General features: G+C 37.8%; 1 protein-coding gene and 1 long non-coding RNA gene across 2 annotated transcripts; both read right to left on the reverse strand.

The window, feature by feature from the left end:
• Nucleotides 1-9,378: 9,378 nt before the first annotated feature.
• Nucleotides 9,379-12,129, reverse strand: LOC110800683 (uncharacterized). The gene is made up of 2 exons (XR_002536717.2): nt 11,766-12,129; nt 9,379-10,736 (listed from the first exon to the last, which is right to left on the reverse strand). It is a non-coding gene; the product is annotated as an uncharacterized lncRNA (long non-coding RNA).
• A 460-nt stretch (nt 12,130-12,589) lies between these two features.
• LOC110800688 (uncharacterized) lies at nt 12,590-13,285 on the reverse strand. Its single transcript, XM_022005995.2, has one exon. It carries the CDS (start codon nt 13,283-13,285, stop codon nt 12,590-12,592), a length of 696 nt encoding a protein of 231 aa, XP_021861687.2.
• Nucleotides 13,286-14,304: the final 1,019 nt, after the last annotated feature.

Here is a 14,304-nt window from a genome sequence, read left to right on the forward strand (position 1 = left end):
TCCGTAGATTGACTTCTTTAGCTTGCATACCTTTTTAGCATTCTTTGGATCCTCAAAACCTTCAGGCTGTGTCATAAACACAGTTTCTGTTAAAACGCCGTTTAAGAAAGCAGTTTTGACATCCATCTGCCATATTTCGTAATCGTAATATGCAGCGATTGCTAACATTATTCGAATAGACTTTAGCATTGCAACTGGTGAAAAGGTTTCATCGTAATCCACACCGTGGACTTGCCTGTAACCTTTTGCAACCAATCTAGCTTTGAAAACTTCAAGTTTCCCATCCTTGTCCTTTTTCAGTTTGAAAACCCATTTGCTTCCAATGGCTTGGTAGCCATCTGGCAAATCGACCAAATCCCATACTTGGTTTTCAGACATGGAGTCTAATTCAGATTGCATGGCTTCTTGCCATTGCTTGGAGCTAGGGCTCGTCATAGCTTGCTTGTAAGTCGCAGGTTCATCACTTTCAAGTAATAGAACGTCATAGCTCTCGTTCGTCAAAATACCCAAGTACCTTTCCGGTTGAGATCTATATCTTTGCGATCTACGCGGGGTAACATTTCTAGATTGACCATGATTCTCACCAGATTCTTCTAAAGATCTCTGAGTTTCATCTTGAATGTCATCTTGAGCATTCTCTAGAGTTTGTTGTTCGACTCGAATTTCTTCGAGGTCTACTTTTCTCCCACTTGTCATTTTGGAAATGTGATCCTTCTCCAAAAAGACACCATCTCGAGCAACAAACACTTTGTTCTCAGATGTATTGTAGAAGTAATACCCCTTTGTTTCCTTTGGATAGCCCACAAGGATACATTTGTCAGATTTTGGATGAAGTTTGTCTGAAATTAATCGTTTGACGTATACTTCACATCCCCAAATCTTAAGAAAAGACACATTTGGAGGCTTTCCAAACCATAATTCGTATGGAGTCTTTTCGACAGCTTTAGACGGAGCTCTATTTATAGTGAGTGCAGCTGTATTTAGTGCATGTCCCCAAAATTCAAATGGAAGTTCGGCCTGACCCATCATTGACCTGACCATGTCTAGCAAGGTTCTGTTCCTCCGTTCTGACACACCGTTCCATTGTGGTGTTCCAGGAGGAGTCAATTCTGATAGAATTCCACATTCTTTCAGATGGTCATCAAATTCATAGCTCAGATATTCACCGCCTCTATCAGACCGCAGTGCCTTGATCTTCTTGCCTAATTGATTCTCTACTTCACTCTGAAATTCCTTGAATTTGTCAAAGGATTCAGACTTATGCTTCATTAGGTAGACATAACCATACCTACTGAAGTCATCAGTGAAAGTGATAAAGTAGCTGAAACCACCTCTAGCATTTGTACTCATTGGTCCACATACATCTGTATGGATTAAACCCAATAGTTCATTTGCTCTTTCTCCAACTTTAGAGAAAGGTTGCTTTGTCATTTTGCCAAGTAAACATGATTCGCATTTACCATAATCCTCTAAGTTAAATGGTTCTAGAATTCCTTCCCTTTGAAGTCTTTCTAAGCGTTTCAAGTTTATATGGCCTAATCGACAATGCCACAGATAGGTGAGATCTGAATCATCCTTTTTGGCCTTTTTGGTATTTATGTTATATACTTGTTTGTCGTGATCTAATAAATAAAGTCCATTGACTAATCTAGCAGATCCATAAAACATCTCTTTAAAATAAAACGAACAACTATTGTCTTTTATTATAAAGGAAAATCCCTTAGCATCTAAGCAAGAAACTGAAATGATGTTTTTAGTAAGACTTGGAACATGGAAACATTCTTCCAGTTCCAAAACTAGCCCGGAGGGCAACGACAAATAGTAAGTTCCTACAGCTAATGCAGCAATCCGTGCTCCATTTCCCACTCGTAGGTCGACTTCACCCTTGCTTAACTTTCTACTTCTTCTTAGTCCCTGTGGATTGGAACATAAGTGTGAGCCACAACCTGTATCTAATACCCAAGAAGTTGAATTAGCAAGTATACAGTCTATAACGAAAATACCTGAAGATGGAACGACTGTTCCGTTCTTCTGATCTTCCTTTAGCTTCAAGCAATCTCTCTTCCAATGCCCCTTCTTCTTGCAGTAGAAGCATTCGGATTCAGAAGTGGGTTGACTGACCTTTCTCTTTGCAGATTTGGCGCCAGTTTGCTTAGTTGGGCTGGCCTTGTTGCCACCTTTCTTAGCATTCCTCTTCTTTCCAGATTTCTTGAACTTGCCCCCACGCACCATAAGCACATCCTGCTTATCACTTTTGAGCGTCTTTTCAGCGGTCTTCAGCATACCGTGAAGCTCAGTGAGCGTTTTGTCCAGACTATTCATACTGTAGTTCAGTTTGAACTGATCATACCCGCTATGAAGAGAATGGAGGATGGTGTCTATAGCCATTTCCTGAGAAAATTGCTGATCCAGCCGACTCATATTCTCAATGAGTCCAATCATTTTGAGAACATGTGGACTTACGGGCTCGCCTTTCTTAAGCTTGGTCTCAAGAATTTGCCTATGAGTCTCGAATCTTTCGACTCGAGCCAGATCTTGGAACATGTTCTTCAACTCACTGATGATTGTGAAAGCATCTGAGTTGATGAACGTTTTCTGCAGATCCGCACTCATGGTGGCGAGCATTAGACATTTCACATCTTTGTTGGCATCAATCCAACGATTGAGGGCTGCCTGAGTGACCCCGTCGCCTGCAGCTTCGGGCATCGCCTCATCTAGGACATACTCCTTTTCTTCCTGCATAAGAACTATTTGCAAGTTCCTTTGCCAGTCAAGGAAGTTTTTCCCGTTCAACTTCTCCTTTTCGAGAATTGATCGAATGTTGAATGAATTGTTGTTTGCCATATTAAAAACTACAATTGAAAAGAATAAACAAATAAATAACCATTCACAGTTTCTCTTAATAAACTTAAATTCTAGCATACATGCATAATTCAATGTTTATTAAGCATTTTATTCAAGTTATGTGTTCCGGCAGGTGTGAATAAAATGATTCCAAGATCCTAAAATCATTGAAGAACTAAGCACAGTTTGTCGACTTAATCCTAGAACATCTTAGGTAAGCAAAAGCCTTTTGCTAATAGTCTAGAAACTATTCTTGGTTGATAGGTACGTCTAAGAACTTATTAGGTAAACCTATCGAATTTGCCACGACATAAAAGGACTCCTTACTTATATCGTTGAGTTTCACCAAAACTAACATGTACTCACAATTATTTGTGTACCTTGCCCCTTTAGGACCAATAAGTAACACCTCGCTGAGCGAAAACTATTACTAGATTGATGTAAAGGATATCCAAGCAAGTGTATATTTTGGCATGGCACCTTTTAACTCAATTTTTAAGTTTGGAACTTAAGGCTCTTACTATGTTGGTTAGATTTTAAGTGAACTAAAATCCTTAATCATGCAACATAATCAAGCTTTTGATCTCATGCATTTTAAGACATATTTAAAACAATAAATAACTTAAAACATGCATAAGATATTTGTGATCTAGTATGGCCCGACTTCATCTTGAAGCTTTGACTTCAAAGTCCGTCTTGAAAATCTCCGTGGGAGGCACCATTTTCTTCAAATAGGATAAGCTATAACTAATTACAACTATTTGATGGTTCGCAGACCATATTTGAATTGAAAAATAACTTTGGTACTTTAGACCAATTACATTCAAATTAATGGTACGCAGACCATATTTTCTATCCTATTTGGGCCATACTAGTCACTTCATAACCTGCAAAACAGTACATATACAATATATACCATTCACCCATTCATTATCATGAATGGCCCACATAGCTGGTTAGTAAAACACATTATGCATCACGTAAACATTTGCAGCAATTAATCAAGGGCACCAATAATCTACCAATTATTCAGTCCTTATTAATTCTAATCAAGTTGTTTTAACCTTAAGGATTTGTAGACCTAATCTAGAGTTTATGACTAAAAAGCGCTCCCACTTAAACCAATAAATTCATATGCTTTACCAATTTTAAACATAAAAATGTATTTCTAGTCTAACCGGAAACATACAAATTTAATTAAAATTTAAAGCTCATATAAATTTATAATTGAATCCAAAAATTTAATTTAATTTCAGTCGTATTTAAATTAATTCATGATTTTAATTTTAGTAAAATAATTAGAATAAATAACATTTATTATAATTATAATATTCAAAATTAAAATCCAAGAAAATAATTCAAATTATTAATTTTAAAATTAATTAAAATTACGTGAACTGAAATTTTCAAATTAAACATTCAAAACGATCTAATCGTAACGCAAACACCCTACGCGTTGCACGCCCATGGGCCGTACGCACACAGCCATTGCTGGCCATGTGCGCGCAGCCCATGCGCTCGTCGCATAGCTGCTGCTTCCCTATCGCAAGCCTCCGCACGCATTGGTGCTCGCTGCGCGCGCCAGCGCTCATCGCACGCGAGCTATCGCTCGCAGTGCGCGCGCGCGACATCGCTCGCTGGGCGCGCGACATCGCTCGCTGGGCGCGCGACATCGCTCGCTGGGCGCGCGACATCGCTCGCTGGGCGCGCGAGCCATCGCTCGCTGGGGCGCGACATCGCTCGCTGGGCGGGCGACATCGCTCGCTGTGCGCGCGAGTAATGCTGGGCGCAGCGCTCGTGGCACGCTAGCTTGCGCTCGCTGCGCGCGAGGCTGCGCGCTCTTGTGCGAGGCAGCGCGCGTTGTGGCGCAGCTCGCTTGCTGCCCACACGCGACTGCCTTGGCTCGCTCTTCGCCCATGCCCATTCGTTCATTGCTCGTGGCACACGACACAAGGCAGGGCTGCTGCCTTGTGCTCGTGCACTACGCCCTTGCTCATTGCATTCGTGCCGCACGGGCGACGAGCTCCCTTGCTCTTCGTCGCATGCCCGCATTATACAACACCCCTTAAGGGTAACACGAAGCGTCCATTGCTTCGTGCGTGCAAGTTTTATGAACGAATCGCATAAAATTTAAAATTTATATTTAAAATTAATGACAAATTAATAAATAATATTAATTTCATAATTTTAGGGCGAAAAAATCGAAAATTTATTATCCAATCGATTTCCGATTGATATGGATTCAAGTCTAGGTCATAAAAATTTAAAATTTATCGTAAATTTACAATTTTTATGGTGGTTTTTAATCATAGGTTTCTAATTAAATTACAATTAATTATGAAAATCAAATTAATTCTAAATTATTCTAATTTTCAACAAATTAATCATAATTAATAATTAGATTGCATAATTAACAAGACTAGGCATTCAAACTTGTTAAACATATGCAGTAGGTCAATCAAAAATTCAAGATTTATCAACAAGAATCGCAAATATTTAATTTAACATCTTAAATTTACGAAATTTTGCATTCGAAAAACTAAAACCTTCGAAAAGTCATAGTTAGGCTTCGAATTTGAGAATTCTGGGTTCGGCAGAAAAAAACTATTTTTGTCAAAATTTTTAGAATGCCTTTTACATGCGGAATTGACACAAAAATCACTCAATTCGGATGAGTAACGAAGAAACTGCCGAAAAACTGCGTACGTATAATTAAATAAACGCAATTTGCAATTAATTAACAATTACGAAAATTAATCACCCTTTTAATTCTTGCAAATTTGTAATATTTAACCATGTTCATGCAATTTAGATTATGAAAATAATAAGGGGCTCGTGATACCACTGTTAGGTTATGATACATATGACAATTCATAAATCATGCGGAAAAAACCATAAACCCAGGAATACATATTATTTACACATAATCATTTAGCATAGAATAGATGCATACTCTTTGTTGCGTGCCTTCCCTAGCTGCGCCCGAACCGAACAAGAACAAGTCTTTAGGACTCCAAGTGTCGTCCCTCCGTAGATAGTCCACAGCACGTCCGGATCCGCCTTAAGATTGACCAACTAGAATCGCCCTTAAGGTACTATAAAATTTCGGCAATTTGAGCAAGATGTGTGTTTGAATTTTCTCTCAAAAACTCACTTTGAATACTTTGAAACTTGTGTTATAAATTGTGAGCCCTAGCCTCATATTTATAGCGGTATGGAAAGGGAATCGAAATCCTATTCAGATACAAATTGATCAAACCTAGAATCCTACAAGAACTCTAATTTAATTAATTTATCAATTAGAATTAGGAATTTAATCATTAACCGAACTCTGCATGTTTTAGGAAACGTGCACGAACACAAACACTTGCACACACACGCACGACAGCCACGATGGGCCTCATGCGTGCGCGCGAGCAGCAGCCCACTCAGCGCCCGCGCGCGCTGCGCGCAGCCTGCTGGGCCTGGCCTTGCTGTTTGTGCGGCGCGCTTGGCTTGCTGGGCGATGGCCTGGCTTCGTGCTGGGCCTCGTCCGGCAGGCCTCGTCCGATGCTTATTCGTACGATGCGCTTCCGATTAAATTTTCCGATTCCGGAATTCATTTCCGATACGAACAATATTTAATATTTCCGATTCCGGAATTAATTTCCGTTTCGAACAAATATTTAATATTTCCGTTTCCGGAATTATTTTCCGATTCCGGTAATATTTCCGATTCTGACAATATTTCCGTTTCCGGCAATATTTCCGATTCTGGCAATATTTCCATTTCCGATACGTACCATGTTTCCGTTTCCGGCAACATCTACGACTTGGATAATATTTATATTTCCGATACGATCCATATTTCCGTTTCCGGCAATATCATCGTTTCCGGAGTATTCATTTCTTGCCTGTGACGATCTTAGCTCCCACTGAAACCAAGATCCGTCGGTTCCGAATATTCATAGATAGAGTATCTAATGCCATTAGATACCTGATCCGTTTACGTACTATTTGTGTGACCCTACGGGTTCAGTCAAGAGTAAGCTGTGGATTAATATCATTAATTCCACTTGAACTGAAGCGGCCTCTAGCTAGGCATTCAGCTCACTTGATCTCACTGAATTATTAACTTGTCAATTAATACTGAACCGCATTTATTAGACTTAACATAGAATGCATACTTGGACCAAGGGCATTATTTCCTTCAGTTAATTCTCCAGATTGTTCATCTATTCTTCTTCAATGTCCTCACTTTTCCCGTTAAACCCAAAATGATTCAAACTCCCGTATTCTTTTATCACCCTTGGGGGGGTCTATTAATCTTGATTTCCCTTTCAATTCATCCTCATCAACCCAGGTTGTTTCGTCTATTGCTCAGTAGTAATTACATATGGGTTGCTTAAATCTAGCCGGATCTACACATGGTTGTTATCAGTTTACAATTGGTGTGGCTGATTGCCCAATTGTAACTAGACATGCAATTGTTAATTTTCTTGTTGCCTTGTGGTGCGTAGAGACGGTGAAAGGAAGAAGGTGAAAAAGCCACTGTATCCATGGAAGAAGGTAGAATATTGAAGAAGATGAAGAAAAAAGGGGACGCTAGGTTCAGTGGGCCACATTTAATGAAATGACAGGCAATAACAAGTTTTTAAATTAGGAAGACTGTTTAAAGAAGGCTAGCTATATAATTAGGATTATTCTAGAATAAACTATAGTTGGGATTAAAATTGAAAGATCATCGATAGTTGAGATTATTAACGTTAATTTTTCCTTATAATAAAACAAATATGATGGTTATTTGAATGTTAAAGTCTTTGACTTGATAAAATGATTAATATTAATTATATAACTATGTTTGCATTTAAAAATATAAGCGTATGTTTAGTTATTAAACGTATAACAAGTCGATTTTCTAAACATCTAAGTTCATTATTCAAAACATATATGCAACAAAACTATGAAATTAATCCAATAGATATGATATTATAAGATATTAATTAACAACAAAAATTAATCCATCCGTACTTATTTAAGGGATACATTTGGCCCGCCACGGGTATTAAGGAGAAGAATTGACTGAAATAAAATAATAAATCAAGTGAGGTTGAGTAGATATTTTAATAAGTAAATAAGTGGGGACCATGTAATTTTGGGGGTGGGAGGTGGGGTGGGTTTCTGAAATTATTTGTATAATAGGATGATGGGTCATAAGGTAAATTAGATGTATTATTTAATTAGATGATGGAGTTGATAAGTTACTAAAAATGGAAAATGTATCTCTTAAATAAATACGGTCGGAAAAAAGGGAAGTGTATCCCTTAAATAAATACAGAGGGAGTATATAATAATAAGAACCACATTTATGTCTCCCTGGAATTCCTACGACGATACCGCCAATAGATTTGAGAGATTGATATTAGTGCAAGCGACTGATTGCAAATAGACCTGGTTATTGGACAGGGTAGTCCAATGTATATAGGGTTAAGGTCAAGTTAATAGGGCTTTTATTGGGCAGGGCTCTTATTGGACAGGGCCTTTATTGGAGAGGGTCATTATAGGGTCAAACTTATACTACAATTATTTTGAAAATTAAAATAGTAATGGTACAAAAAATTACTTGTATAGCTTCGTATTCACTTGTACTTGCACATGACTCTTTTGTTTTTCATTTTTCATTGCTCGGTTATTGACCCGCCTAAGCGCCTACTAATGACCCGCTATTAACCCGCGACCCGCTTTTGACCCACCCATTATCGACCCGCTAAAAATGACCCTTTTAATACCGGACCCTCTTTTGACCCGCACCGACCCTGACCCGACCCGCCCAATAACCAGGTCTAATTGCAAAGGGCATAATTCAATTGATATTAGTGCAAAACTTGAGCACAATTTTCAAGTAAAACAAAATTCCAATTCTGTTTCCCAATTCAAAACTCCACAAATTCATTATCCGAGCCCAATTTTCAATCCAAACTTCCAAGGAAAATTTGGTAATATTAATCCAATATTTGGTCGATTTTCTTATAAGATATTTCCAGCCCTTCCCTGAGAGGATCTTTTCTAGGCTCAGAACAGATTATTCAAAACATAATCATAAATACCTTTCCTATTATGAATCATAAAAGATCATCGTAGGAAAATTTCAAGACATTTGAATGAGCCAATTGGGGTGAGCAACGATCGAGCTAAAAAGGAAGAATCATAGAAAATTTGGATTGGATACCAAATGTATTTGGTATCTTGTAAAATAGTTTTGGAAATTTGGTACCAAGCAATATAGTTTGATACTCACAAGTCAGCGTGATTTTTTTTTTTATTTGCTACCAAACAATATATTTGGTACTCACAAGTCAATGTGAGGAAATTTCTTGTCGTGATGTGTTCTAGATTATAACAACCCAAGAACATATATATTAGAATGGTGTTCCCCTATGCTTCACAGAAAATGATACTGATATGATCGAATCAAGTAGAGGTTTTAGCATTCCTGGTGTGACCTGCCACCATGAGCTCAGTCTTGAGAAGAAACATTGAAGTATGCAGGTAAAGTGGAAGAAATCACTTGCATGAAGTACACGCATGAATTATATTGATTTATACACGCATGCAAAGGTAGTAGAGAACAATGGGAGAGAGTACTCTCTGTTGTGGCATTTACGGTTTTGAGGTATTGACCAAAAACAACTAAAAGAATTAAAACACTCAATAATCTACACTTTGCAAAGGAGAAACAAGAGACGATCTCTAAGAGCTGCAATAGATTGAGTTCCAGTTGAAGGGGAAGATGGAGTTGGAGTTGCAGCAGGCTTTACGACCTCCTTTGAACAAGCATAGTTGCAACGACTTGGGCGAACAAACTCTGTAAACCCCTGGCTAGAATGAGGACATCCTTACTGTTATGCTTCGCAAATGAATATTTGTATCCAGCTGGCAGTGTGCACATTGCTGTTGTGCTGAAGTTTCCTCTATTTTTCAGTTTTTCATTAGATGCCCATATAGTACTTGCATATAGATCCCCATACAAATATCTCAAACATCAGGAATTTTTGACATGGACATTGACTTTAATCTCCGCATACAAACATGATTAGGGACAAAATCAACAAGGATTCATAATTTGTGAGAGCATTCCAAACCGATTCAACACCGCCATTGACTTTAATCTCTGCCCTAACCATGAACTCACTTCAACCTCACAATCCCCCTTACTGCAGTAAGTGATCTCAGGAAAGATAGAAGAACTGCAGTCATGTAAATTATGTGACTAAGCTTACACTAACAATTTTCATGTTGGCTAATGGAGTAACGGTCATGAGAATATATGCGAATCTTAAATTAAATTCATGAACATATATCCGATATGATATTTGTTCCAAGTCTTCCAAGAAAACCACTAATGATGACACAATATAGTTTATTCAATCACTCACGCAAAAATGCTAAGAAAACAACAACGTTTGTTACCTGTTTCACAGAGTTCCTTGATGCTAGGAAACCTCTGAACCATACGAAAAACAAAATCATACACTTCTACCCGACCCAAGTAAAGATCTGTGAAACAAACCTTATTTAGGTGGTTAAATGCCAAAGGAAATGATCCTGCAACACCATGTGCGGCCAAAAACTTGCATGACAAGAGAAAAACAGATGAGATTGAATACGAGTGACCAAAACATTATTCAAAGAAGTAAAACAGAATAAAAGCAGTGAGTTTTACCCAACAAAAAATACCCCCAAAATGAAGATGTTCAAGTTCACAAGAAGTTGCAAGATCCTAGAAGGAGTCCAATTCCACTCCTCTAGGATTCTTATACTCTTCTATCCTAATTTCTCTCACCTGCTGCAGCTGCTATTGTTCCTCCGCTACTCTAGTCCTTGCTCTCTCAAATCTTGATCCGCAAAACTAACTATATAAAGAGAACACTGGAATTCTTCAATAGCTAACACAATTTACCTCTCGGACAGTGGTAAATTATCAAAACCAACAGTTCCAATAGCTGAAACAGTTCTCTGGGTACCAAAAAAATGTTCAAAGGACGACTGCACTGCGAGAAAGTCTCAGACTAATTAATTAGTAATTTAGGGTTCGATATGGTTGCTTTCAAGGAGTTCATCTCTTATTGGTCTACTACAGAATCCAACCTACATAAACCACTAACAGGTGCCTGAGTATTCATAACGTTCTAATCCCTACGAAAACCGTATTTTTACATCTCTATTACAATGTTGAAGGGTCTATGAGACGATGACCATGACCAATTGTTACCTGATTCGCTAGTATGAGACTGGGTATGCGTTCACAATTCGCTATCTAATTTGCTAAGTTAGACAAAAAAAATAATACTATTTTCATGTTACAATTCACCTTTCTCGGCTCGAGGTTCTTGGGGGTGATTAGGGAATCAGTCAACACCGGAATTAGTTGATTTACGAGTTATATGATCAAACCCTAGAATTCTAGAAACAAAACTACTTCTTTTACCGCCAATATAATCCCCTGATCATCCCATCTAACTACAAAACAATTAACATCCCCCTTTTTTTTAACACCCTACAAATCTGGAATTCCCTATATTTGATAAGCCAAAATTCTCGAAAAATATTCTCAATTCTCTAAATTATAACTCAGACCCTAAGGATTCCAGTAATTTGCACCCAACAAATTGAATAAATTCTAGCACCAATTATGACATAATAGAACATCAATCCTCCATATTTGAAAAGTCATAATTCGCAAACAAGAAATTCTCAATTCACTAAATTATAGCTCAAAGCCTAAGTATTTCGGTAATTTGTTCCCAAATTAAATAAATTATAGCACCAATTTCACATGTTAGAACATATTATCAGGAAAATTCAAGTTCACAAAAAACAAACCAAATTCAACACACAAATAAAATTGAACACATAACGAGGAAGAGGTGAAAGATAGTTACAGTAATAAGATCGATTCCTTTGAGATGATTGAATTGAAGCTTATGCTTATGTTTGATTACTGGAAATCCACCTTTTGATCTCCCATTCTCCTCTGGTTTTGGCCCTCTTTCACTTTGCTTTCCGCAACTCTATCTCTCTCTCCGGAATTCCAAATGCCCAATTTCGAAACGGATCTTTCCAATTTGGACCTTTGCAAGTAACTTGGCCCAACTGGTTTGAATTGATTGCAACCTCATAGCAATGGCTTGAAGAATTGAAGCAGAGAGCGTTTGGAGGAGGTGAGTTTAGAAGAGAGAGAAAATTTTAACAAATTAAATACTCTTTACACTTGCAATTAAAAAAAAGGAAAAATAATTTTTTTTGAAATTTGATTTCAGAAGTTTAGAGAGAGAAGTACAAAAATAAAGGAAAATAAATAATTGGTGGGCCAAATTCAAAAAACCCACTTAAAGTTACTATTTTATCCTTAGTATACCATTTTAATGGTATATCCAGTATATATTAAGACTTTCTCACCTCGTGCTACCAAATGCTATTTTTTTTTTCACAGCTAGATAAACAGATTACTCTCTCCGTCCCGAAATACTTGCACCGTTTTTCTTATAAAGTCGTTTCGGATTACTTTTACCGTTTTTATAAATGGTAAATTTTTTATTAATATTTTTTTGGCAAATAAAATGATTTTTTTTTGGCAAATAAATGATTTTATTACTTACCAAGAACAAAAATACACCAACACACCAAACACACCAAATACACCAGAGTTACTTCACAATCCAACATGGACAGGAAGAGAACTCAACAACAAACACCTACACAGACTCTAATGTATACAACTCCTCATACTATCATCACTTCTACAAGCAATATGGTAAAGAATCCTATTACTAACAGCTACACTAGAGTCAAGAGTATTTCTAAATAGCTTGGCATTTCTTTGAAGCCACACTGCATAGATAGTTTCAGTGAAAGCATAGCTGCAAACTTTATCCTTAGCTCTAGAACCTCTGCTCTTTTTAGCTGCCCACATAACTTCTTCTTCCCATGTATTCCTTTGAACACCAACACCAATTCTCTGCAAAACCACTTTCCAGTTTGAACTGGAGTAATTGCACTCAAAAAATAAGTGCTGAACAGTCTCCTCCTTTTCCTGACACAAAACACACTGCTTATCCACATTCAAGTTCCACTTGACTAGCCTATCCTTTGTAGCTAATCTGTTCAGCAGAGCTAACCAAGTGACAAAGATTGCTTTAGGGGTAGCTTTACTATTACAAGTGATCCTTTTCCACTGCACTGTGCTACTGTAATGCCTCAAATGCTTGTACATTTTCTGAATGCTATACTTACCAGCATGCTGAAACTGATCAAACCCACCAGTGCTCAGAACAACATCTCTACCAGCCCATATTTTCCTCAAGGACCAAGTCAACCCAGCAGGAATGTCCATTGTCCAGAAATCTCTATTCTTTACAGAGTACACATGGATCCATTTGACCCAAAGCCTGTCATGCTTCATGGATAAGGCCCAACAATGTTTGATCACTGCTGCCTTATTCCATACAGTGAGATCCTTCAGGTTCCGGCCACCACAAATCTTAGGTAGACAAAGAGAATCCCAAGCAACAACAGCCTTCTTTGTGAAGGAAATAGTGCCCTTGGTCCAAGTATGCATATAATATTAAGTCTAATAAATGCGGTTCAGTATTAATTAACAAGTTAATAATTCAGTGTGATTAAGTGAGCTGAATGCCTGATCGACTAGAGGCCTCTTCAGTTCAAGTGGAATTAATTATATTAATCCACAGCTTACTCTTGACTGAACCCGTAGGGTCACACAAATAGTACGTAAACGGATCAAGTATTTAATGGTATTAAATACTCCATTTATGGATATTCGGAATCGACGGATCTTGGTTTCAGTGGGAGCTGAGATCGTCACAGGCAAGAAATGAATACTCCGGAAACGATGATATTGCCGGAAACGGAAATATGGATCGTATCGGAAATATAAATATTATCCAAGTCGTAGATGAAGGAAATAATGCCCTTGGTCCAAGTATGCATTCTATGTTAAGTCTAATAAATGCGGTTCAGTATTAATTAACAAGTTAATAATTCAGTGAGATCAAGTGAGCTGAATGCCTAGCTAGAGGCCGCTTCAGTTCAAGTGGAATTAATGATATTAATCCACAGCTTACTCTTGACTGAACCCGTAGGGTCACACAAATAGTACGTAAACGGATCAAGTATTTAATGGCATTAAATACTCCATCTATGAATATTCGGAACCGACGGATCTTGGTTTCAGTGGGAGCTAAGATCGTCACAGGCAAGAAATGAATACTCCGGAAACGATGATATTGCCGGAAACGGAAATATGGATCGTATCGGAAATATGAATATTATCCAAGTCGTAGATGTTGCCGGAAACGGAAACATGGTACGTATCGGAAAATATTATTGGAAATGGAAATATTACCAGAATCGGAAATATTACCGGAAACGGAAATATTGTCAGAATCGGAAATATTGCCG

This window comes from Spinacia oleracea, chromosome 6 (genome assembly GCF_020520425.1).
Source record: "Spinacia oleracea cultivar Varoflay chromosome 6, BTI_SOV_V1, whole genome shotgun sequence".
In the NCBI taxonomy this organism is placed as follows: domain Eukaryota; kingdom Viridiplantae; phylum Streptophyta; class Magnoliopsida; order Caryophyllales; family Amaranthaceae; genus Spinacia; species Spinacia oleracea.

What these genes read in the sequence shown, in the direction of transcription:
- LOC110800688 (XM_022005995.2), bottom strand. Translation starts at nt 13,285, where the DNA reads ATGAAGCATGACAGGCTTTGGGTCAAATGGATCCATGTGTACTCTGTA.